At 45.2% G+C, this 23,582-nt stretch overlaps 1 protein-coding gene across 2 annotated transcripts in view; it reads left to right on the top strand.

The window, feature by feature from the left end:
• The window catches only part of LOC8029369 (DNA-directed RNA polymerase III subunit RPC5), a 45,781-nt gene that overhangs the window by 11,860 nt on the left and 10,339 nt on the right, over positions 1 to 23,582 (top strand). For both annotated transcript variants that reach the window (XM_029979022.4, XM_042294689.1), the window contains exons 3-14: positions 1,787 to 1,905; positions 3,752 to 3,834; positions 5,429 to 5,533; positions 6,651 to 6,811; positions 9,928 to 10,046; positions 11,588 to 11,620; positions 12,479 to 12,582; positions 12,903 to 13,023; positions 17,598 to 17,679; positions 18,029 to 18,088; positions 18,952 to 19,052; positions 21,570 to 21,664. In XM_029979022.4, the coding sequence (XP_029834882.3) occupies positions 1,787 to 1,905; positions 3,752 to 3,834; positions 5,429 to 5,533; positions 6,651 to 6,811; positions 9,928 to 10,046; positions 11,588 to 11,620; positions 12,479 to 12,582; positions 12,903 to 13,023; positions 17,598 to 17,679; positions 18,029 to 18,088; positions 18,952 to 19,052; positions 21,570 to 21,664 (1,183 nt within the window). The remainder of the gene's footprint in view (positions 1 to 1,786; positions 1,906 to 3,751; positions 3,835 to 5,428; positions 5,534 to 6,650; positions 6,812 to 9,927; positions 10,047 to 11,587; positions 11,621 to 12,478; positions 12,583 to 12,902; positions 13,024 to 17,597; positions 17,680 to 18,028; positions 18,089 to 18,951; positions 19,053 to 21,569; positions 21,665 to 23,582) is intronic.

Below are 23,582 nucleotides of genomic sequence, written 5' to 3'. Positions count from 1 at the left end.
ATTGAGGTACACCTAAGCACTTCTTATGAGTTGTGAATGCGAAAGCATGTACATCGTACTTCCTCTCCGCATGTAGGCGCGCTGACGGTCACGCCGCAACACAGAATGGCCGGTTGTTGAAACCGACGCGCGGCGTCAGGTTCAACGACTGTCCACCCCATGGTGCTGCGTGTCCGGTGAATGGGAGTGCAAAAAGCTCCGTCTGCTAGCTTTGCGCGTGGTTTCAGATCTGGGAACTGGCGAGAAGCATTCAAGAGCCGTTTGGCGTGGTTTCAAAGCTGATGATGTCGGCAAATGATATATCAGGTACCCACCCCAGACTTCTGAGCCCACCTAGCGCTCCCTTGCATCAGCCGCATTTCCGAGTATGCCAGGGCAGAGTAGTGAAGCCTGCCTTATCAAGTGCCCCTTCTGCATCTTTGATTTGGGACTGAACAAGTGCCCATCCCCCAATTCTTTAAGGTTATCTTCAAATTTTGGGTGAGCGCTTGCCAGGTACCTTACGGTGGTGTCGTAAAGGGACACTGACAGGGTATTTATGCTCGCCGAGGTATTTACTTGTACGTGACATATGAGAGCCCAACTACCCAGAACAGAATTTTCGGCTCGAAATTCGGTTTCTTTCTGCCCGAAAACCTCCGATCGAGAACTGGCCGGTTTGAGTCGCGCTCACTCTCTTTTCCGTGGTCACGGGCTGTTTTCTAAGGTTTAGACACAACCACCAAATATAATCAGTGGTAGGTCATCGAAGGCACGCACACAATATTAAAAATAGAAAAGAGTTACCTATCTTTTGGGGCCTCTAAAAAGCTGCAAATGCGTTGACTGGGGGGAAAAAAAGTATTGCAGCCGCGTGACTTCCGCCACCTCTCTCCTCCTTTATATTTCTTCTTCCTCCCCAGTCCAGTTTTGGTTTTGATTTCGGGCAGTTGCATTTTTTTACTTTATTAAAAATATATGTGACGCTGTAGCAAAATATTGATTTAGTAGTCTTCTGACGCCATAATAAATCGCCTGTCAAAAAATAAAAAAAATTAATTTTGGGGGGTGTCGGGGTCGGTGTCCGAGTGTTTGATTGCACCGTGTCTTGGAGCATGTGGTATGAAAGCCCCTGGGCTCAATCCACACCCCTGCCCATCTCAATCTGGGTGAGCATCGTACTGGCGTACAGTCCTATGTCGCTACCGGCAATGTATGTCAACGGCCACAGGCTAGTGGTACTGCACTGGCTAAATTTTTCATTCGCAGCGGAGGCGCTAGATGATTTGCAGCGGAGACACTAGACACCCATTGAGGCCAACTTCCCGCTGTCTAAACGTACAGGTAATATTGTTGCGGACGGAAAAGGGTTGACGAGTGTAGAACTGAAAATAAAGGTTTAATCGACGAACTTGTGCGAGGAACACAAGAAAGGACAAGCGTCGAGAAAACGGCAGCCAGCGTCAAGGCATCGGCGTGACGGCTGACTAGTGAGAGAGGGAGTTGGCAAGGCCACGTTGGGCTCCTTATCTCTACCACACTCAGTATCTCGAACGTTCGGCCTAGAATGTTTGAGCATCGAGCGACGTCGTGACTGTCTCGGCGCGGCCAAGTTGTCCTCCTCGTCTATTACACTTGGGGTAAAAGCAAGCACGAATATTCTAGAAGTACGGGTTCTTTCTTGGCCATGCATGCGGTTCTTTTCTTTTCGAGTTTGGCCTGGTACTTTCATCGTTCCGGTGCATCTGTACCGTTTTGCGCCGAGGTGGGCCATTAGGTGTCACAGTCGCCGCTTTGTTTTTCTCAGGTGGAGCTCGAGTTTGCGCTCAACACTCACGACCCAAGCTACGACCACGTGCGCGGGGAGCAGTTTGCGGCCAACGCCAACACTGGGTCCGACCAGGGCAAGGAACCCTTCTTCCAGAGGTGACCGAGTTGAAAAAGAACCATTTCTTGCTTCCCCCACTGAACTTGAAAACATAAGCTAGTTCATACTAGGGCTGGGAAATTGATAGATTAACCAACCTAATTGCGATTAAATGTTTTGAATCGGTTAATCGGTAAAATTTTGACGAACCAAAAAAACTAAAAATTAAACACTTCCACCACGCAGACGTGAACGAGTACACCTGTATGAAGGGAAAACTTTATATCAAACTTTAGAATAAAGAAAGCTGTAGAAGCGATATATTTGTAACTCCAAATGAGTGCAGAAGGTTACACATGTCCCCGGCCAGTTCAATGTCGTTAGAGTGTCTCTTTAGTGCAGCAGAGGCTATTGTGAACAATGAAAGGAGGTTGGTCTTTCCAGAGGATATCAACGAACATCTTTGCCTCACGCAGCAAAAGTAATATTCTGCGATTAATTCATAATCCAAGTTGTGTATTGCACTGTTTATAACATAGCAAAAAAAAAAATGCTTTTGCAATATTTTGCATAGAAATAAATGAGACCGATTAATCAATCAATTAATCGATTAAAGGGTGTCGATTAATTGGGTTAAAACTTTTAGTCGATGCCCAGCCCTAGTTCATACCTTTCCATTTGAGCACGACCGTCTGCGTAGCGCCCACCTGTGACTGGTTACGACGAGATGCTTACTACGGCAGCCGAAGTCCACACAACGTGTTGTACCAAAACAAAAAGCACCCTAAAGCGGTCGACCGGACTCAAAGCTAAATGTCGGAAGCAGCCTTTAATGTCTCGCCGCAGTTGTCCTAACAGTTTTTGTCTCCCATTTAAAATGTCTCTGCCATTAATTATTCTGTTAGCCCATTGCATTAGTTTGTTGAGTAGCTACTTGAAAGTTATGGAAAGCCTCTGTGACAAATGCTTAAAATATTTATTTAGAAACTCGCAGAAGCAAAAACGATGTTGAAGTTGTGAACTGTGTAAAGGGCCATCAAGCAGTTCTAGGACTTTCATTTGGTAATTTTTGGGTTAAAAGGACTTTAGAACTTCAGTTTACATTGCCTTTGAAATAGGCATTAGTTTCTCATTTTATGTCATAGATGTATGACCGGAGGAAATACGACCAAATAAACTATTCCTGTAAATAAATATATTAAGCGGCTAGTGTGGGTATTTTGCATTTTCTTAAGACTCTGAAATAAGACAAAAACAACTAGGAAATGATGCTGAGTTAATATTATTTATTTACAAATTCTGTTCACCCATGCAAGGGGCTTTGAAAGGTGTGATATGTAAAAGTACTATTGAAAATGACGCAAAATGATAGCCTCGAATGCTATGGCTCCGCATGTAAAACCAACAAATAAATTGATGAATTTCGTTCATTCATTCATTTGTTTTACAAGCTCATGGATGGCTGATGCCTCGGTAAAGATGCACAACTGGGAGATTACAGGCGTGTAAGGGATAAAGTCGACGTTTTGTTCTATGCACACAGTCTGTAACAACACGAAAGACCGATTTGACAACAAAGTCTCGGAAGGCTGTGCAGGATTCGCTTTGGCCAGGCCCGCATTTCTTGAGGTCAGGAAATAAACACAACCTTACTTCTATTCTCTGGCTAAAAGTGAGGTGCCCAGGGTCAACGTGTGCTTAGTACTACCACATACACTGCCTAGGCAAATGGGTCTTTTGTGTCTCTCGAGACTGTTCATTTCGTGTGCTTGGAAACTTTCCGTTTTTAGCGTTGTCCTAACATCATTGAACGCCTTGCACGGAGAATATGAGTATTTTGCTCTTGTGAACTGCTTTGTTTTCTGTCGAACACCTTTTTTTTTATTCCGTGTGTTTCAATGACAGCAACACAATGGACAAGCAGATCTTGACGTCCACTCGTGCCGTCACCTCCGCCGAAAACTATGCCGTCGGACTTCTCAGGCCAGGTATGGTTGCATGACTACGTTCACATTATTGTGTCTGCACAACTGGACTCAATTTGTGGGACATTTGTAGGGCAGCGAAAAATCGGCGGGATGGCCGGACATTCATGTTACAACCTTATTTAATGTTGCCAACTCACTGGAACTTGAAGCTATGGTGACAAAGTGTTAAAAGTCTGCAAGCTGTAATACATTCAGTATGGAAAACAGAACTAAGAGAAAACTAAACATAGGGGATGGTTAACATGGTAGAAGTCCTGAACACAACTGTGGTTGAGACTTCAGTAGCTACCGTATTTACTCGAAAATAGGTCGAACCCTATTTGTTGGACACACCGAGAATAAAAAAAAATAATTCAAATATAGGTCGATCTTTTCTTTTTTTATTTTTAAGAATGGGGGAAATTTCGGCCAAAAGAAACAAACCTTTATTTACATCACTCTCAGCTAAATCACGGGGCAATGCCAAAAACTTAATCACCGTCAGAACTTCTGGACATGTCATCGTCGTCCGAAGCTTCGTCAGCTTGGTAGACATCCTCGCAGATTCGCAACAAGACTTCACTGACACCATTGTAAAATGACGACAAGAAGAAACGAAAGAAGGTGCGAAGCGCCGAAAGACAAACTACAAAGACGCAAGCAAAGCCGCCGTGTCGCCATGAGCAACACGCGAGCCGAGCGTTGGCCGAGCCGCTTCAAGACACAAACAAAAGTAACCTCCGTTTTTGTTGTTTTTTTTTTTGTGCGCGTTTGCGAGGATGGAGGGCAAAGTGCATGGCGCATCGCGTTCCTCTCCTTCCCCGTTGCCCAGCAAGGGGAACGCTAGTGGCTAGGGGCGCGATTGAGAAACCCGACGCCCGAGAGATGCGCGCGATAGCGGCACCGGCCACCGCGGGAGGTCCATTTCGGCTGTTTTCGTGCACCAAAAGCTTTCTAAAACAAGAAGCAGCGCGGCTCTACGGCAACGCCGGCTCGGTGACTCGATAACTCCATGCCTCCGGTAGGGTCGCAAAATTTGGTCGCGAATGTAGGTCGAAATTCTTTGGTCACGATTTTCGAAAAAACAAAAGGTCGACTTATAGTCGAATAAACACGGTAAGTTTAGGTTGGACATATTTAAACTTATGTGTAGTCAAATATATTGCAGATGTGTTTTGAGACTTTGATCTGGGATGAGGCTGCTTGATTAGTTTTAACGCTGTTCCTTATAGGTATGGTAAATTAACTTTGAAATCCCAGTGAAGCTTCTAACATCTGTATAATCACAAACAGATCAGCAGACGTTCCTTAGCAGTCGAGTGGCCGCTAGCAGACGGATTAGCAGACAGCTGCCCGTCTGCTAATGACCACCGTTTAGCAGACAGCGGTGGTATTCAGGGGATGGATATAATCGGAGGGGAGTCACAACTGGTTTTGAGTGCAACGGTCCCAACACATGCATGCTTCCGACACAATCAGACCGTTTTCTCACATTCCTTCAGCGCTACCCAAGCTAAACAGCTGCCAACAGTACCATCACTAACCTTTAACAAGCAGTTGCCAGGTGCCCGTAGCCAGCAGCGGCGCTTCACAACTATAACTCTTTCGTCCTCAGGAGAGCTGCACCTGTCCCCACTGCACTGCATCGTCCAGATGAAGCCCAGCTTCTCCTACCTGGACCAATCGGATGTGAGGAACAAGGTCGGCGAAACGGCCACTGGTGAGTTTTAACGCAAAACATGTTTTACGAATCATTTTCTATGAAAAAATTATCACGAACGAGCATCGTAGACGAGCTTTGTGAACGAGCGACCCGCTGGGAGCATTACACAGACATTGAGGTTACAATCAAACCTGGGTTGGTGTGGCGGCAGTCGGATACTACTATGGCCACTGAGCTGCGTAGCACATATGACTCTCGAGGCATTGCGCTTCCGGTTTGACGTCGTACCATGTGACTGCCCTCCTCATTGATGCCTGGTCTTGCCCTGACTGACGTCTGTGGTGCACAATGAAAAAACTAGCACGAAACACAAACAAGGAAAAGGGACACATCGCTCCCTGGTCTTTGTCAGTGTGATAGAGGTTTTGTAACTTTTGCATATCCCGGCCGGTCACCGGAGGTGCAGCCTCTCGATCCGGGTGGTCGTGTGACCGGAGGGGAAAGTGAAGGAAAGCGTGGGGGCTTTCATTTCTGGGCATTTATTTTTGACAGGATTTTGGGCATCTAACAGTTAAATAAGCGCCTTGTTTTCTTCTTGTGGGGGAAATTGGCATTTATTGGCATCTCACACATGTACCTAAAAATGCATAAATTTACATGAAATTGAGTAAGGTAATTGCCCTAGTAGCAAGCAGCATTGCACGGAAGCAACCAAAAGTAGTAGCAGAGAGCATAACAGAACTTCATGAAAATTGGCTGATAAAACACATCCTGTGTGAATAATAGCATGATCAGTGTGCCCCTCCTTGCTTGGTTGCCTGATGCCTCCTGCTCGCATGTTGGCAGTACCACAAGCTGTGTCCACATCATTGTCAACTCTGCTGTATTTAAACGTAAGGTGCCAAAAAGTGAAGTGACAACAGATGCCGAAAAATAGATAGAACTATCAGTACCCACCATTTTTTTAAACAAATACATCGGAATTATATTTAGAATGTGTTTATTTAATTACCTTGTGAATGGAATAAATGAGTGCATGGTGTTTCGTGTACTTTTACCGACCCGATTGTTGTATGTCAGCAGTTGTGCTCTGTGTGGTTCAGCTGGGGTGATTTGTGCGCTTAGACCGGGTCCCGCGGACAGGTCATTCCGTTTCTAACGGTGCACTTTTCAGCGGAGGAAGAGGAAGATGCAGACGAGCCCCAGGCAGTGCAAGTCCGGTTTGCGGGGGCGGAGACGGAGCGGTCAAAACGTGCCCGCGAGCGGTCGTTCCACTTCCTCCAACAGCAGCAGGACAACGAGCCCTGGACCAAGATTAACTTCCACCCGTTTGGGGTGAGCGCACGCCACATGCGCATTTTTCATTGATAAAATCCGTGTATTTACCAACCAGGAGAACCTCAAATAGACCCTTTCCAAAATTCAGTCTGGCCACTTGTGTGTGTATCATCTGTACACGATAATGGCAGTGTCTTGACCGGCGAAGGAAGAATTTGAAAACGGGCACTGCTGCGGAGCCTGAACATTCCAGACGTTAGTACATTGTATTGTTTGATGTCACCGTGACAAGATTTATAAGCTTCTACGCACTACGCGTTTGAAGGTGTCGCGTAAATCCTTGAAATGCTCGGCTTCGGCACGTCCCATGCAGCTCATGACAATAAAATGTGGAGAATTTTTTCAAGTTTTACTCGACTGAGCACCTCGTACAGAGCGTTAGTTTCTTCACACCATCAAGACTGAAACAAATAGAGAAATAACTGTACAGCAAAGAACGGCACAGCTTTCATACGTCTGCCACTGACGAATGTCTACTGGATTCTTATCGCCATTAGAATACACAAATTAGACCGATATTCGAGCCACTAGATGGCACTGAATTTGTGAAAGGGTCTATTGTCAGACAATTTCCAAGCATCTGGAAAAAACGGGGAATAAACCCTTCGCCAACTTTGCGCCACCTAGTGGCGGCGTTTCGAAACTGCATGCGGGCGCCGAGGCTGGCCACTCTCGGCAGCCGTTTGTATTGTGAGAGTGTTTAAAGCACTCGTTTTTCCACTGCCGCTCCAACGACGCTCGTAAGATACCTCTTCATTGCTTCGTGTCACGTCATTGTACGCAGACAGAAGTGATTGATAATAATAAGCACGAGGTGAGGAATCATGTTTCCCGAATCAGTCTAGGCAGCATGATCCCACTGCTTTTAGCAGGAGCCAGATGCTCATGCGAACTGCACGTATGTGCGGGTATCTAAAATGTGTTTTTTTTAAGGGGCAAATCTTTATACAGTAGGTTCTTTGCACGCCTGAAAGTGCGCTCTGGGTAGTGTAGCTGGCTTATTAGTGGTGTCACAATAGAACCCTCGAAAGCTGCTTGCGAGCATGCAATCCTACTATACTCGTGCTGCAGTGACGGCATTGCCAGGCCCACGAACGATGCTTTTAACACGAGAACATTTTAGCATGGGCTTTATTCTGGTGAACTCTGCTGCCTGTTATTCTCTCTCACGGTGTCCTTTTATTTGCTTTCTGAGAGATCCGGTTGCGCGCAAGAAACCAATGGTTGCCGTAAAGCGCGACGAGGGAAAACAAATTTATTACAAAAGGCACGAAATAGGGGGTACATGCAATCGCCGACTGATTTTTCGGGCTTTGCAGGGACTGAAAAATCGTCAGAATAATAGAGCAGTCCAAAAAATCAGCAGATTAGAAAACTTGCCTTCATTACGTCTAGGCAGGCTTAGGAAAGTCTTTAATAGTGCCTTGCTTCAGGTTACGCCTCCGCTTGCTTTCGTTCACTTTCTAGTATTAGCTTGAGAATCGCTGCCTTCTTTTAGCGTTATGGTTGGGTACTTCCCGTGCTTCTTGGCGACACTTCGCTGCGGCAGGAGAGCAGACGGGGCCGTGACGTCCGAGCTAACGTAGTCCGAAAACAAGACTCGCCGGAACGAGATAAGAGGCGCAAGTCCACGACTGCAGAATTGTGAATGAACAAAGTAAAATGGTAACAATGATGACGACAGTGACGCGCAGCTAGAGAAGAAAAAAAGCCGTAGCATAGCATCACCTAGCGGTAGGACGTAGCAGTACTCAAGTAGCATGGCCAAGTCCTTAGCAGTACTCAAGTAGTGCTGCCAAGCCAAGCCAATCTACGTGCAGCCAACATAGATTCTAAAATGGCGGCTTCTCAGTGAAGTTTCCTGCTGATCGCTCACGACGATTTTGTTCGACGAATCTGACTTTTGAACTTCAAGCTGTCCGAAACATCAACCATGAATATGCACTGTTTCTGTCGGGTAGGTCACGGATCCTCCTTTAAATCCAAAATATCAAACGAGTCCTAATTATCGGCGTCCAAGAAATCGGTCAACGACTATGATACACGAGCCATGGAAACATTAACGTAGAGTATGTATGTCACTGCAATCGCTAAAGCGGAATTGGGAATCGTCCATGAAGAAACGTTGCCATTTCAACCGATTGTAGTTTTCCATTGATGGCTCAAGGTAGTTTTCGGTGACAGGCAGACAGGCAGCCGTCTGCTAGCTCATCTAGTGACAACTGCGTAGTTGTACAGTGGCCTAGAATGAGGTAGTGGGCTCACCACGCCTGTTTACTGAGGTGGTTTGTGTCTAAATTGAGAGATGCTGCTCCGGCCGACTCCTCCTGAAGCTTTCCAGCGAGCTTCTGCGATCGCGTGCGTATCAGCACGTGTGTGCGTCGGGTGTTTTTTTCGTCGGATAGCTGTAAAAATTCAGAAGAATCGTAGGAGCTGTGTTAGCTGAAAGCATTAATTTCCCACGCTAAACGCATACCTCTTCACCGTTGATGACATTCACGTAATTTCTAACTACCTACTGTAGTTCAAAATGTAATTCACACGCAGCAGGGGACCCAACGTCTTCTCCTTTCGATACAAGTTCTTAGTCCACAGTTTTCGCCGCTCCTTGTCTTCGGGTACACCGAACAAAGACAACTTTGGTGCGTTCTTCATGCGAGCATATCCTGTTTTACAGCCAGGCGCAAAACAGTAGTTTTGGCGGCAATTAGGCATTCGTGCATTTGAGTCGAAGAACAAAACCGCAAGACAACAGTGATCACAGTAACCACACGGTAAAGGCACGCAGACGAGCACACGCAGAATGCAGTGTCTCCCTCAACGCCAACATTGAAGCCGAACGCCAACGCACATGGCCGGGCGTAGCTTGGATGCAGGGCGCTTCAGGAGGAGTCGACTGCAGTGCCCTCGTTGGCCTCCGACATACGTCGCCTCACTTCGAAGCATGAGCGAGAGAGGGCGATGAGCTCACTAAGCCTTTCTAGGTCACTGAAATAGTTACGAACATGAAACGAGAAGCTACGACAGAAAATCCGTGCGTTTCGTAGTCTTTGCCATTGAAGCGTTCAATCGGATGGCCCTCTTTCTTTCTTGCGCCCTCCGGTGGATGGTAGTCGGAGATGTCCAGCGTGGAGCGTGCCATGTTGCTCTGCCCCCAAATGGACCGGGACGTCTCGGACCTTCCGGGAACTCCTCAGGACTACTTCCGCCGCCTCGTGATCGAGGACATAGTGTGAGTCAGCATTGGGACTTTTTATAATAATAATAATAATAATAATATTTATTCCCTACGTTGTTATACACAAGGGGGTTATTGGCCCCGTCAAAGACTTTATTGACTTGTAAAAAGCAAGCTAGCAATAAAAAAAAACAAAGACCGCATCTCCACGTGGTGAATGATGTTGATTGGGACGAAGCTCTGGTGGTGCTGATAATACTGATTTTTTTGTTCATAGGTAGTGCTGATGGTGCTGATTTTTTTTTTATTGCTCGTAGGTAGTGCTGAGTTCCGGGTTGCGTTTCGACTTCATTATTACTGCTTTATGATCGGTGAAATGCAGAGCCAGTGGTTCTTCTAGCGGATCAGCTTGGATCCGCTAGAAGCCGTGGGAACGCATCTCCACTACTTAAGTCAACGGTCCATGTCAGAAAGAGAATGTGTGGTATGTAACGTGGTTATATACACATTTGAGCATTTGACCGCAGCGCCCTCTCGTCTATAAACGTTGAGCCAATGCATGCAAAGTTTAACCCAATTATATACACATTTGACCGCAGCGCCCTCTCCTGTATAGACGTTGAGCGGCTACATGCAATGTTTCATCCATGACAGAAACCCCAGCTCTTGAGTTACTACCACATCTCAGAGCCCCCTACTTGTCCCACAGTCGTGGCCGAGTGGTTAAGGCGATGGACTAGAAATCCATTAAACATCTTTTCTTTTTATGTGAGCACGGACGTCGGATGGACGGACGGACAAGGCTAGACCCTAAGGAGCTTAGCCCCTAAAAGCGAATTTAAGGCTAATTTAAAACAAAATAAAATTTAAAAAAAAATGTTCTACAATGCATGTGACGTAAAAGTGCGTAGCCATTTTTTTTTTTTGCTTTCGTCCTAGATTCTAGAGAAAAACACATCCTGGCAGCCGATTGAAAGTGTCGGGAACGTGGCGGGCATGAGTCCTCGTCCGGTATTCTGTGATGTGGCAAGTCACTTAAATCGGACGGCTTGTCCAAATGTGCGAGATGGTTCGTGCGAATATTTTTTTGTTATCTGTCCGAAAGAAGTGGGAGTATCATGGTTTGTTTAGATAAAGAACAAAAGCTTGGCATTTGGAGATAGCTTTTTAAAATAAATTTTAGAACATTGTTTACCTTAGCAATAATAGTACCGTAAAATTCCGGGCAAGTGCCCACTCAAAATTTAGAGATAATAAAAACAAAATGGGGATTGGGCGCTTGTCCGGTCATCAGTTTTACATATGAATGTACTGTGCATATTTTCTCCGGTCTTGCAAATTTGGGAATGGGCGCTTGATGTGGAATGGGCGGATGTGCGGTATTCTACGCTGCTACTGCTACTAAAAATAATCATGCTTACAACCTTTTCAACAAGTGTCACATACGCTTTGAAGTAGGGTAGGGGGAATGTAACTCGCAACGTTTAATGTGTGTGCCAGTACTAATGACTGAATGAACGTTACTTGCAAAAGAACTTTGTCGCAGACTTCACGAGATACAAAACTGATGTTTCGTTTTGACTGTCCCCTCGCAGCGCCGAGAGCAAACCGTCGTCTGAATCCACCAGGTAAGGTTTTTTTTCGCGTTCGGGTGGCCATAGCTTTTTTCTTAGTAGCATAGCTTTTCGCCAAGTAGTGGAGTGGCATAGCTTTTTGCCAGGTGGTGTATTTTTGACGCAGAGTGTGTTTCATCAGTCGATTTCCATGAAATTTTGCAACGGCCGGCTGTAACGGCACGGGAATGCGTAAGCTTGTGGGGAACCACATTAAAAGGCTTCGGTCCCCCGGCAGGATTTGAACCTTGGGATTGTGAGCCAAGTGCTTTGCCAACTCAGCTATCCAGGATCAAGGGTTCGAGCATGAAAAAGCAAAGTCTTTGGTGCGGTGCTAGAGGGAGCGGTCGCGAATTACACCCTTCTCTTCTTCCTTGGAAGGCCTATAGCACACTCCGTGCTTACCTGACTTTATCACCATGATCAATATTGTATAATCTTTTGTTAAGTGGCATAGCTTTGTGCTGAGTAGCAGTGTGCTGTGGCCTTATGCTTAGTGGAATAACTTTTTTTTAAGTAATGGAACAGCATAGCTCTTTGCTAGGTAATGGAGTAGCATAGCTTTTTGCAAAGTACCGGAGTGGCACAGCTTTTTGCTAAGCGGCATATAATTTGTTTTCTAAGTAGTGGAGTAGCGTAGCTTATTGCTAAGTAGCAGAGTGGCATGGCTTCTTGCTGAGTGGTGTACTTTTTGTAAGTCACAGCCTTCTGCTAAGTGGTGTACCTTTTTGTAAGGCACAGCTCTTTGCTAAGTGGTGTACCTTTTTCTAAGGTTCAACTTTTTGTTAAGTGGTGGAGTAGGATAGCTTTTGTGCTTAGTGGTGGAATAGCGTAGCTTTTTGCTAAGCAGTTAGTGGCGTTGTTCTTTGCCAGTACTACCCCCGCGACTGTGATTAACCACGAGCGGAGAGAGCAGTCAATGCACGGACTACGGGACCTGCCGCTACAAGACCAGATCAAAGCCATCCTGACAAGCGGTGGGTGTCATTCCTGCCATCGCTATGTGTTAATCTTGCTGTTAGTGGGGCCAGCTTGATTGCCTGTAATGGGTGAATTATCTTTGTGCGTGTGGCCATAGAGCTGCCCAGGGCTATGGCTGCCGGCAATGCTTAGTTGAAAATTGGAATCTGCTCTCGTCCCACCTGAATGATTAGTCAGTATAATTAATAAATTTATAATAAAGTAAAAAAGTTTTTTTTACAATTTCACTGTTTGTTTAAGGAGTCAATATTTCAGTAGTAATTGTGGAGCAGACTGTGACTGCTTTTTGTCCTTTTGTTTTCTCTGCGTGTTGCAGCAAAAGTTGTAGACTTCTCCAAGCTGATGTCCGTGCTGCCCTCAAGGTCGGATGCCACATCCGTTGTCCGGTTCTTGCAGCAGGTGGCGCTCTTGGTACAGGGGTGCTGGGTGGTCAAGAGGTAGGCAGCAGTGGGATTTTGATTAGCCGATTGATTGACCTAAGTTTGGCATTGATGGATTGGCTAAGAGCTGTGGACCGAGGAGTTGACTGGTCTGCCATTAGGCCGATTGGTTTTGTCACCTACCACAGTTAACAGTGGCCAATCGGTCGACGTAAATTGGCCATTGATGTGTCGACTGCAAGTTTAGGATCGAGTGCCTTTCTGATCTACCATTAGGCTGATTGCCATGCTGCTTACCATAGTCAATTCTTTTTATTCTCCAGGTTACATTCGCTGTAATCATGCTTGTCTAAAATGCACTGCATGATTGATTGATTTGTGAAATAGACCTGCTTTTAATAGATTTACTGATTTGTCATTACTCTGATCGGCTTCTTGAGTGTTGCACTTGGTGCTATCTACTCTTCGAGTTACGTTGCTCTAATAGACCTTATTCATTATTACCGCCATCTTTCGGTGGCCACGCATACTACTAGAGGCTCGGTGCCCTCTTTGAGGCTTTTCCACCATCCCTGCCGCCTGCCGCGGTATGAACCCCGCTCTCCCTGCATAGTGTTCGTCGCGTGTTCTTGGGGTGTTTTTTTTTAGTATATTGACGGTGTCAGCCCTTCGAGAATAAGTGAACGAATATTAAGCGCAGGTTTGTCTTGAGTGGTTTCACGAAATATTTCTTTTCTTAAATAAAAATTTGCTTTATTCCCGTATTGTAGCGGGCCAACTCACACACTTGTTTTAGAATTGCACGTTAACTTGCCCAACAAGCAGATTATGCTCGTTCGCACAAAGTCGATTTGTGGGATATATTCAACAGGACAGTCAGCTCCTGTGTGACAGTTTGTTTTTATTTGGCATTTGTGGCTGTGGACCTAAACCCTGCGTTTGCAGACCCGAATAGTAGAGTTTTATGATGGGGGAATTGAATTTTTAAGTTTGGTTCCCCATTGTCACCTTAGAAGTATGGCAGATATCATTCCACAAAAAAAAAAAAAAAAAACTTCTGAAATAAAAGTTATCAAATAAATCTTGTATTCAGTTCCTTGGGGAGATCATTGAATGGTAGCTCAAAACATCATCATAAGGAGTGCGTGTGATACAGTATGAATTTACTGTAATAATATTCTTAACTTTGCAGGTGAAAAAAACTATGCTGAAGGTCTAATATACTAGCTTACTCACAGAAGCGTGTGTGAGGCGCACAGGCGTAAAAGGAAATGACCAGCGTGTCTCCACGGTGCAAGTACGCGGAATATAATGTATTCAAAAGCAAAAAAGTGCTAGTCTCATTGGATAGTGACTTAGAACACTAGTCACTATCCAATGCTAGTTTGCTCGTTGGATACGTGGCAGATTACAGCAGTCGTGCGGTCGCTGCGTACGGCTTTCGCATGCCGCAAACGGCCACAGCGCTTTGCCTCAAAGATGGCGTCGGAAGGAAGATTGGCGCTCCAACAAATGGTGGGCGAATCTGCATAAGGTCTATTATGCTTGTATAAAATGTGCTGCTCGAACGGTTGGTTTGTGAAGTAAATGCAGTGGTGGAATTGCTGTGCCTTTTGCGCCAAACTGCGCTAGAACGAACAACCTGCTACATGCTGCTCCAAAGGCTGTAGTTGTGCGCAATTCGTGCCATTTCTGCGCCGAAAGGGAGCTGTTCTCTAAAAGGAAACTGAAATTGTCTGGCATGTAGCATTGTTGGCGATGCCACTGAAAAAGGATGTACCGTATTTATTTGAACATAAAGCGAGGTTTTTTTTCCAAAATCCGTAGTCTCAAAGTCATACCCCGCCTTATATTCGAAGCTCAGTATAGCAATATGACGATTTGTTTTCTTTTTCTTGGGTCCTTCAACTGCCCCCTCGCCTTATAATCGTGACCGCCTTATATTCAAATAAATACGGTACAGTTTTTTGTTATATTTTTTTCTTCGAATGCATAAGTACTACGTGCAAAGAGTAGGGCCACATGAATATTCAAATTTTCAGATATAAGTTTCAAACAGTACGCTATTTGAAATTCTCTTCAATATTAACTGCAATATTTATACTTTTCGAAGCGTTGATCGCGGCGGGTTAGCCCCCTTGAGTGTGCTTCTCCTCAAGCACCGGTCCACTGTGGAGAAGTGATACCCGCGGAGCTGACACCGCAATGTCTGACTCGCTTCACAGCAGCGGAGCCATGCGCTTATGCAAAAAACACACCTTCAAAGTAATCTGGTGCACATGTGCGCCTGGTGTATTAAAAATAAAATAAAAAAGCCACAAAAAGAAAACATTGTGATTGTTGATATTTACATTGCAGTAAAATCTTCCAAATTTAACTGTGGCTATTGTGCAAGGGTATATGTTAGGCAGCAATGTTCTAACAACCTGTGTTCATTACGTGTGCTTGCTTCTTTTTTCATTTTTAATTCAGAATTGAAGATAACATTTGCATATAGCAAGAAGATTTATAAATCCCCTCAATTAGGTATGGCGGGGCTTCTTTATAGGTTTAATTTTATGTGATATCTGTCGTTTACTTGCCATCCCAACGTAGGTATTGAACTTTCTGAGGTCACGATCATTAACTATAGCTAGACCAAATTTAACAGAGCGGATAAGTGGGCTATTAAAAGCTTGGGAACAACCTTTGCGAGTTCAGCTGAATTTTTGTTTAAACATGGTGTAACAGAAGTGAAAGGCATGGAGAAAGGCACAGCAGCTATTCAATATGCGATTATAAAATATTCGGCCAAAACCACTATTCGCTTTGAATTTGCTTCAAACGCGATATTCATTATTTTCACATGCCTAACGAAGAGTTAAGGCCCGTTCACACTCTTGCGACCGAGTACGACTGAGAGAGACGAGATCTCTTAAAACTTCTTAAATGTTTTTAGAATGAGGGAACACACTGGCATTGTGGCGCCATCTATGCGGTGACCCTGGAACTGCATTTCACAAGAGCGAAGCTTTTGCGGGATTTCCGAGGTCAAATGTGCGTATTACCCATAGAAAGGCTCGTTTATAACATTGGCAAAAGTTTTTCGAGCCAAGAAAGAAAGGATAATGTGTGAGAAATAAAAAAAATATGCCGGACCGCCGAGTTTACACTGCTTCCCAGTAGATGGCGCCAGTGTGTTTTCTGGTTTAAGAAGTTTTAAGGAACCCAGGTTTAAGAGGTCGCAAGAGTGTGAACAGGCCTTTATCGGTATTTGCCAACGGTGCTCACATAGATCGCAATGAATAGCTAGCGCTATTCATTGTGATCGAATGAGTAGCTATGTGCTGTGCTTAGCTGCTTTGCGAACAGTAGAAGGTGGAATACAATCAAGAGCAGTGTGATAGAAACCCAATAAAGTAGCCAAAAACATTTTTTTTTGTCAAATGCAGACATCTGCAAACTTGCCACCATAAGATTATTCAATAAATAAATACATACATATCTGTAGCGGCCATGTCCCCTGTAGGTATGACACTTTAAATAGCCTCTCAACACCCCAACAACTGCAGTTTTTTTCCACATGCCAACTTTCAAAGAGATTGTATAAAATTTCCTTGCATGAAAGCTCAAAATTGTCTGCTCCAAAAGTGGAAATCTATGCTCCAAAACTCGTTTTTCCCTGCTACAAGAGCTGCTCTAATTTACCACTGGTCAGTTCCACCATGGTAAATTGGCTATTGAATAGGACATAGATTGGCTGATTGATGATTAGACTGATTGGTTTGTTTGTTGTGGCACTTGGTGCCATCTGGGCTCCAGGTCTCATTGGCTGTAATTAGGCTTGTGTGAAATTGTTGCTGGACTGATTTGTTTGTAAAGTAAATTTGCTCTTGAGCAGTTGATAGGTTGGCTGATCTATGATTGAACTTATTGATTCATTAGTTACTGCACCTGATGCCATCTGACCTCCGGGTTACATTGGCTGTAATCATTGTTGCCTGAAACATGCTTGATGCACATTTAATGCACATGCTACATGCCAGTAAATGTGCTATTGAGTAGTTCAGAAATTGGCTTATCCATGACTAGATTGATTGGTTTATCAGTTCCTAGAGTTTATGCCATCTGGTTTCCAGCTTGTGTTGGCTGTAATTATGCTTGTCTAATTAATTTATGAAGAAAATGTGCCACTGAGTTCTTGATTGATTGACTGAGTTACTGCTTGACCGATAGCCTTATTTGTAGAGCAATCAGCCAAAATATTATGTACCAAGGAACTAATCAGTCACTGTTAGTAACCTAACTAAAAATTAGAGATCTGATTTTGTTTCGAGAAAACACGGTTTTCATGGTATTCTGTAATATTCTCTCTGGCATTTGTTCATACTAATTTGTGTGAAATTATAAATTTCTAGACAGCAGCTTTTAGTATCAGGTAATGTCTTAATTTGCTACATATTATTGCTGTTACAGTTAATTACATTATAAAAGATAATAGATCAATTAATTTTGTCATACCCATATGGATTGATGAGCAAATTAATTGGCCTTCAATTGGTTGCATGGTTAACTCGTGGGTATGCCAATGAATGAAGTTAGTACAGTTGATTGATTGAATGACTGATTGATTGATTGACCGATTTCTGCAGTGATGTGCTGTACCCCAAAGACAGCTTCAGTGCTGTCACGGGCGTACCTGCCGAAACCATGTGCAGAGCCAGGGATTATCTGGTGAGTGAGAACATTGAACGGAGAACTTGTCTCTACCAAGAATCACAAACACACACCAAAATTTATCGATGGAACAGCGTGGAGTTCCTTCTCACGACAGTGCCAAGAAATGTCACCGTCGGACATCGAGACAATTGATTGGACAAAACTTAAACTGGGATCAGAGTCGAGGCGATCTTCTCGTCCCACTTTCCCATTTCCGTTAAACGAAGTATCACAATTGCTGACAGCCTCAAAATATGACCTCTTACGTTCACTGCTTTCTATTTGACTTTTAATAAGCTGGGTTTGTTTGTAGAAAGTGTGCACTTCAATCTTATAGCTTACGGTATTCTTTTCTTTTTTCCAGATGTGGTTGTACACCCAGTCACGGCACGTGGTACAGAGCAAGTTTGCCGACACCGTTAGGGTTAGTGAACTGTTGCATTCGTCGTTCTACTTGTGCCTCGACTTTCTCGTTTTACATACCGTGTTGCTCACGTACTGGACAGGCTTCACTGGCCTTCATCGAATGAAGTGCGCTTTGGGGTTTAGGACTCGGGAGTTTTGGCTTACTGGACTGTTGGACATACGGACTGTGTGCAAGTTCCGGCAGAACTCAACATTAGTTGCGACATGCGTGACACGTGCTTCGAAAAGTTGACCCGAAGACATTGTATGCCTTGCTGAAGAGGGCCAGTCAGACCTCGCAACTCTACACGTTCCATTCATAGTCTGTCTTTAATGCCGAGCTCTTCTTTAGTGTCGCTTTATACAGCAGAACCTCAATGCAGTAAAGCCCGACCTTTTAGAGCGCATCTTCTCTATATCAGTATCTTTACTGCGTCACTAGCTTACCTATTTTCTACTCTTGCAAGCATACTTCAACCTTGCTTTATTATAGTCACATGTTCTCGGTATCCAACTTCATTGTAGAGACGTTCTGTCGTAGTAGTGGACGCTTGCAAGCGTGGCACCTTGGCACCGCCATTTTGATACCGACGCACACGCGCCTCCCGATCTCGAAACCTTGCCCAAGCACGCATGCAATTTCCAAACCGGTGCGTACGCCGAGCATTACGCCTCACCCACAGTGGCCAGACTGCCATTTGAAATGCTGCCAAACGCAAGTCTTAGCTTAGCGCATTGTGTTGCTACCCTTGCTCCTTGGGGCAAGTGTAAAGTAGGAAGATTTTCTGCCTTGCAGATAAACTCGTATTGGACGTCAGCCCTTCGCCGTGTCTTTCTTTTTGCGTCGGTTAACGTCGTGCCTTTTCTGCTTTGGGTGTGCAGTTACCGAGCGAAGACGTCAAGACGTTGCTGAGCGAGATGGGGCGCCTGACGCCGAGCGGCTGGGAGTTTCTGCTTTCGCCAGACAAGGAGTTTGTTACGAGGTGGGTGGGAAGTCTGCCGCCAACGTTGCCGTGTCACGTGGCGCGACGTCGCGTGACGCCACAATGCGATGCCGTGACACCGGATGCGAAATTTAAACGATACCTCCTCAAATACTACACCCCATGCATTATAGGGCTATGGAGACAAGGTATGCAGTCAATTGTCTTGTGAACTACTTGTTAGCCAAAACGAACAAAGTGTCCTTTTAGACGTTAGTAATGACTAGGGTTCTGTGTTTTTCGGAGTTTATTTCATGTGAAATTCGGAGGGCGTTTTTCAGAGTTCATTTTTTGCCCAGAGTTTACGGGAGTTTATTTGTGATAGATGCCTGACCCTCCTAAACTCAGAAATAAATTTTGCTGTGTTCCCAGTCCTTTCAAATTCAATATAAAAACAAATATTACCTGGACACAAACAAACCTGCCCTAAAGTCATGAGAACTCTCCTCGTATTATATTTCTTCGGCTGGATTGAGAAGCTGCACCCTTGCCATTGGTAGTACTAACTGTCCCTGCAGCAAAACTAGCAAACCAGTGTTGTTTTGATGAACGTCGATACTTAAAATAACTGAAATCCTTGACGTGGTTTCTGGAAGGCTTGTTTTTTCTCCATCCCATTCCACAGCTCCACACTCCAGCTGCGTGGGGTGGAGTGGGCAGATATAGCCTTTAGCTGGTCCCCTCCCTCCTCTAATTGTAGCTTTTGGTGTTATAAATACACATACCTGCCTCCCTGTAAGAAGTCCAAGCTGAAATATAGAACAGTAGCTTTTGTCATGACCCAACATAACAATGACCCCTTGTTCTGAACAAAACTTGACAAGATAAATGGCAAACAGCTTTCTTTAATAGTCCTAGATTTTGAATGAAACTGGAGGAGCCTCTCCCCGGGACCACTGATCCTGTGCTCTGATGAAGCTTATTTGTAGAACACCGTGTTTTTTCTTTGTTTTTTCACCATATTGGGATCTAAATTCTAAGTTTTTCGGATAAACCCGGATTTGCGAAAATTTTACTGGCATGTGATTTTTGGGGGGATTTTACCAGATTTATTTGAAGACGCAGAATCGTAGTGTAATAACCAAATACAGTGTAGACCGCATATAACGTATGTCGCGGGAGTCGCGAAAATCCGCACTATAAGCGGTACCGCGCTATAACCGAATCATAAATTTTTCAGGCCAAAATACATGCCATGAGGCAACTTACCTTTGTAAAAAAATTTATTTTATGTTAGATGAAAAATAAAGCTTAGTTTGAGAAAGTCTTTATTTCACAAGACTAGTACACTTGTCTCTCAAGTGTGTCACACATTTTGAAAGAAATGAGTGACTTTTGTCTGGCGCAGCCTTTTAACGGCGTCGCGGGTTGCAGACGGACGTTGCGAGCGTTCAGGATTGCTAGCCCTAATCACTTTTCTCCGGCGATGAAAACGCGTGAAAATTCGCATCCTTTCTACAGTACGCGGCAGTAATACCTTCAACTTGAGCACAGGCATGAAATGCCTCAAATAAGAAATCCGGGCGATGTTCGAAAACACAAATGCTTAGAAAGCACCACTGTAGTCGAAGTAAACAAACACAACGACACGGGCGTTTCTGCCGTCTTGAGAGTGCCGCCACGACATCGCCGCACGAATAGGTGGATCTTCCCTTCTAGTACGTGCTGGGTTATCATAGCGACACACAACGAAAATTCACAGTCAAGGATAGCGCTTTTACGCGGAACGATGAGCTTCTACGTCGACGGTCACAGCCAACGCCATGTTTGCGGATAGAAGGAGCCGGCCCGCGACCGAAATGCAAAGCGCGCGAACACTTCTCCTCGACCTGCGATTGGTCTGTCGTTGCGGTTGTTTCCAACGCATAGAGCGGAGGGACGCACGCACGTGAACGACACGTGCGTGCATCCCTCCGTCGCTATGGCAACTGAAACCTCTCCCTTCGCTTCTCCCCGCTTCTTCGAGCAGCCTTTTTGCCCCGTGAGGGCCGCTTGCGGATAGCGCCGTTATCTAGTGTCGCACAGGGAAGCGTGCTCGCTGCGTCGGTTGGTCGCCGCGGTCAGCGGGCTGTTACAGAAACCGCACTATAACCGGTATTTCCCTTCGCACGCCTGCATTTTAAGCGGTATGTGATTACATGGAGTTCTATGGGAGGCGAACCGGTGGTCTAAAAAAGCCGCGTTATACCCGGTCCTGCACTATGAGCGGTTACGTTGTAAGTGGTCTATACTGTATGATGTTTCAAGAGTCACAAACTTTCTCAGAGTGCAATAGGAACATGTTGCTAGACATCACAGTTCAAAAAACAATAAAAGGAATGTGTAATAACGTAGATGAATATTCATCTATTCTATCTTATCGCTGTTCAAATTAAAATTACATTCTTATTGCTGCACATGTTGTCCGTGTAAGAAGGGTCTTTCGGCCTAGTTTCGAACGTCGGCAAACGCGGCACTCGCGAGCGCAGAAAAAGCTGACTGGGTTTGTGACTTCGGTGCGGTGCCGGCGTGTCGCAGGTTCCCAGACGTGGTGCAGCGCCAACAGATGCTTTGGGACGCCAAGCAGCAGTTCCTCTCCAAGTCTTTCAAGCTGTCCCGACAGGAGACACAGGGTTGGTGACTGACAGTGGCATAGCCAGGGGGCTTTAGAGGGTCAACACCCCCCCCCCCCCCCCCCCTCGAATTTTTTTTCTTTTAATACTTCAATTATAATGTAACTTTACTATGTCTAACAGTGGCGTTTGAGCGGACAATCATGGGGTTTGTGTTCGGAAGGAACACGCAAACCTTGGTGCCGTGTCTTGTGCCTCCAGTTCATCTTTGAGCTGCTGTAAGTGGTTAACATGTCAAACATGAGGTCAGTAGACCTGGCAGCACCGTCGGAAGAGTTACAATGGTGGCTGGGGGGCGGGGATAATTGATGGGGGGCTGTTTGGATCCCAGCGCCGGCCCATATGTTATTCGGCTAGTCTCATTGCTTCAACAACGCGGTTTGTTCATCTGCACACTTTGAATAGATTTTATAACAAGCTTTATAAATTCATGACTTAAACAATGAGAAGAAATAGGAAACTGGATGGAACATTTACAATATTATCAGAGGTCAGAAATATAACTAATGATGTGCCGCTTTCACGAGCATGAGGAAACGCGAGCAAAAAACAGCCGTCAGTGTTGTTCGTCCTTATGCTGTCTGCTGGACACCAGATTAGGTCAGAATCTTTGTATGCATTCGATCGAAGCCGTCGCTGATCGATACAAGGAGACGATCAAACATTCTCTTAGCTGACGGGGGTGTCTCGGCGAATTGTCAGAAGTGCGAGTCCCAGAAGGCTATCTTGAGACAAGGACTTTCTTGTGTAAGTCTTCACAGCCTTCACTAAGTTGAGAACGAGCGCTCTGGCTCGGTGGTGTTAACAAGCAGGGTGGCCAGAGCTTGAAATAGTTAGATGTTTGGGCACAGGGCGTTCGGGCAAAGAGACACCGCCTGCACAACAGAAACACGTGGAGCATTGCGGCCCTTCCACTTCTGAGACCAAAAAGCAACTTCCCCGGGCAGCTCACTTAAGCAAATGATGTCCCCGTAGAGGCTCCCAATTTTGTCAAAATCGGGCTGTTTCTTCTCTTTGGTGACTCTTTTGGAAAGTAAAGCTTATAGGAGTTTAAGGGTTCTCTTGTGATTCTTGAATCTATCCTTGGGCCGTACGAGAAAGTGGTCAATGAAGGGAAGGAATGCAGCGAGTCTGAAGTACTCATCCACAGGAGTCGCACGGACGCTACTGCGGTGTTTCTGGCAAGATTTGACTCGTGGCATTTCGAGAGTCAAGTGAACCTTTTCGCGAAGCTCTCTCGCCATTTTTAGGACTCTCACATAGCTTGACGCTCGCAGCACAGCGACAGCGGCCTCAACTTCCTCGATGTGCGAGATGGCTTGCACCAAGTCAGCTGAAGCGGATTGGAGTTGTCTCGACAACTGAAGGGTCAGTGACAATAGCTGATTACGGCTATGCAAGTGCCACTGACCCTTCAGCTTAGCTCGTTTTGCCGTTCTCATAAATGCGACACTGACAAAAATGAGAGAGCTAATGTGAGGCACAAATTGGTGAACACGTTTTAACAACAGGGATTGATAAAAAAGGACTTCTGCCTTCACTCTCAGAAAAACATGTGCTGAACGAGAGGAAAAGGATTCTTATTTGACCAGGGAAAGGGCAGGAAACGTTTTTCTGACATTGAAAAACCAAAATGTACAAGCTGCAAGCAAGCAGAAACTAAAAACAAAAGGAGCACAACACCGGCGGGACGGACAGTCTGGAGCCGCGGTTTGTAAAGTCGCAAGGAGCAGCTCTTTGAAGCCGTCGGCGACAGCTTTGAAGTACTTACTGCGCCTTCTGATTTTACGAACCGCGGCCCCACACTGTCTGAACCACCCGTGTTACACTTCCAGAGAATGCTATATCGGCGAATGCACGGAGCTGAATGGCGTTAGTTACCATGAACGGCTGAGAATAATGCATCATTTTCCAATCA

Source organism: Ixodes scapularis, unplaced genomic scaffold (genome assembly GCF_016920785.2).
Source record: "Ixodes scapularis isolate PalLabHiFi unplaced genomic scaffold, ASM1692078v2 PGA_scaffold6__148_contigs__length_123643588, whole genome shotgun sequence".
Taxonomy (NCBI): Eukaryota; Metazoa; Arthropoda; class Arachnida; order Ixodida; family Ixodidae; genus Ixodes; species Ixodes scapularis.
This window is presented reverse-complemented; position numbering and strand designations above follow the sequence as displayed.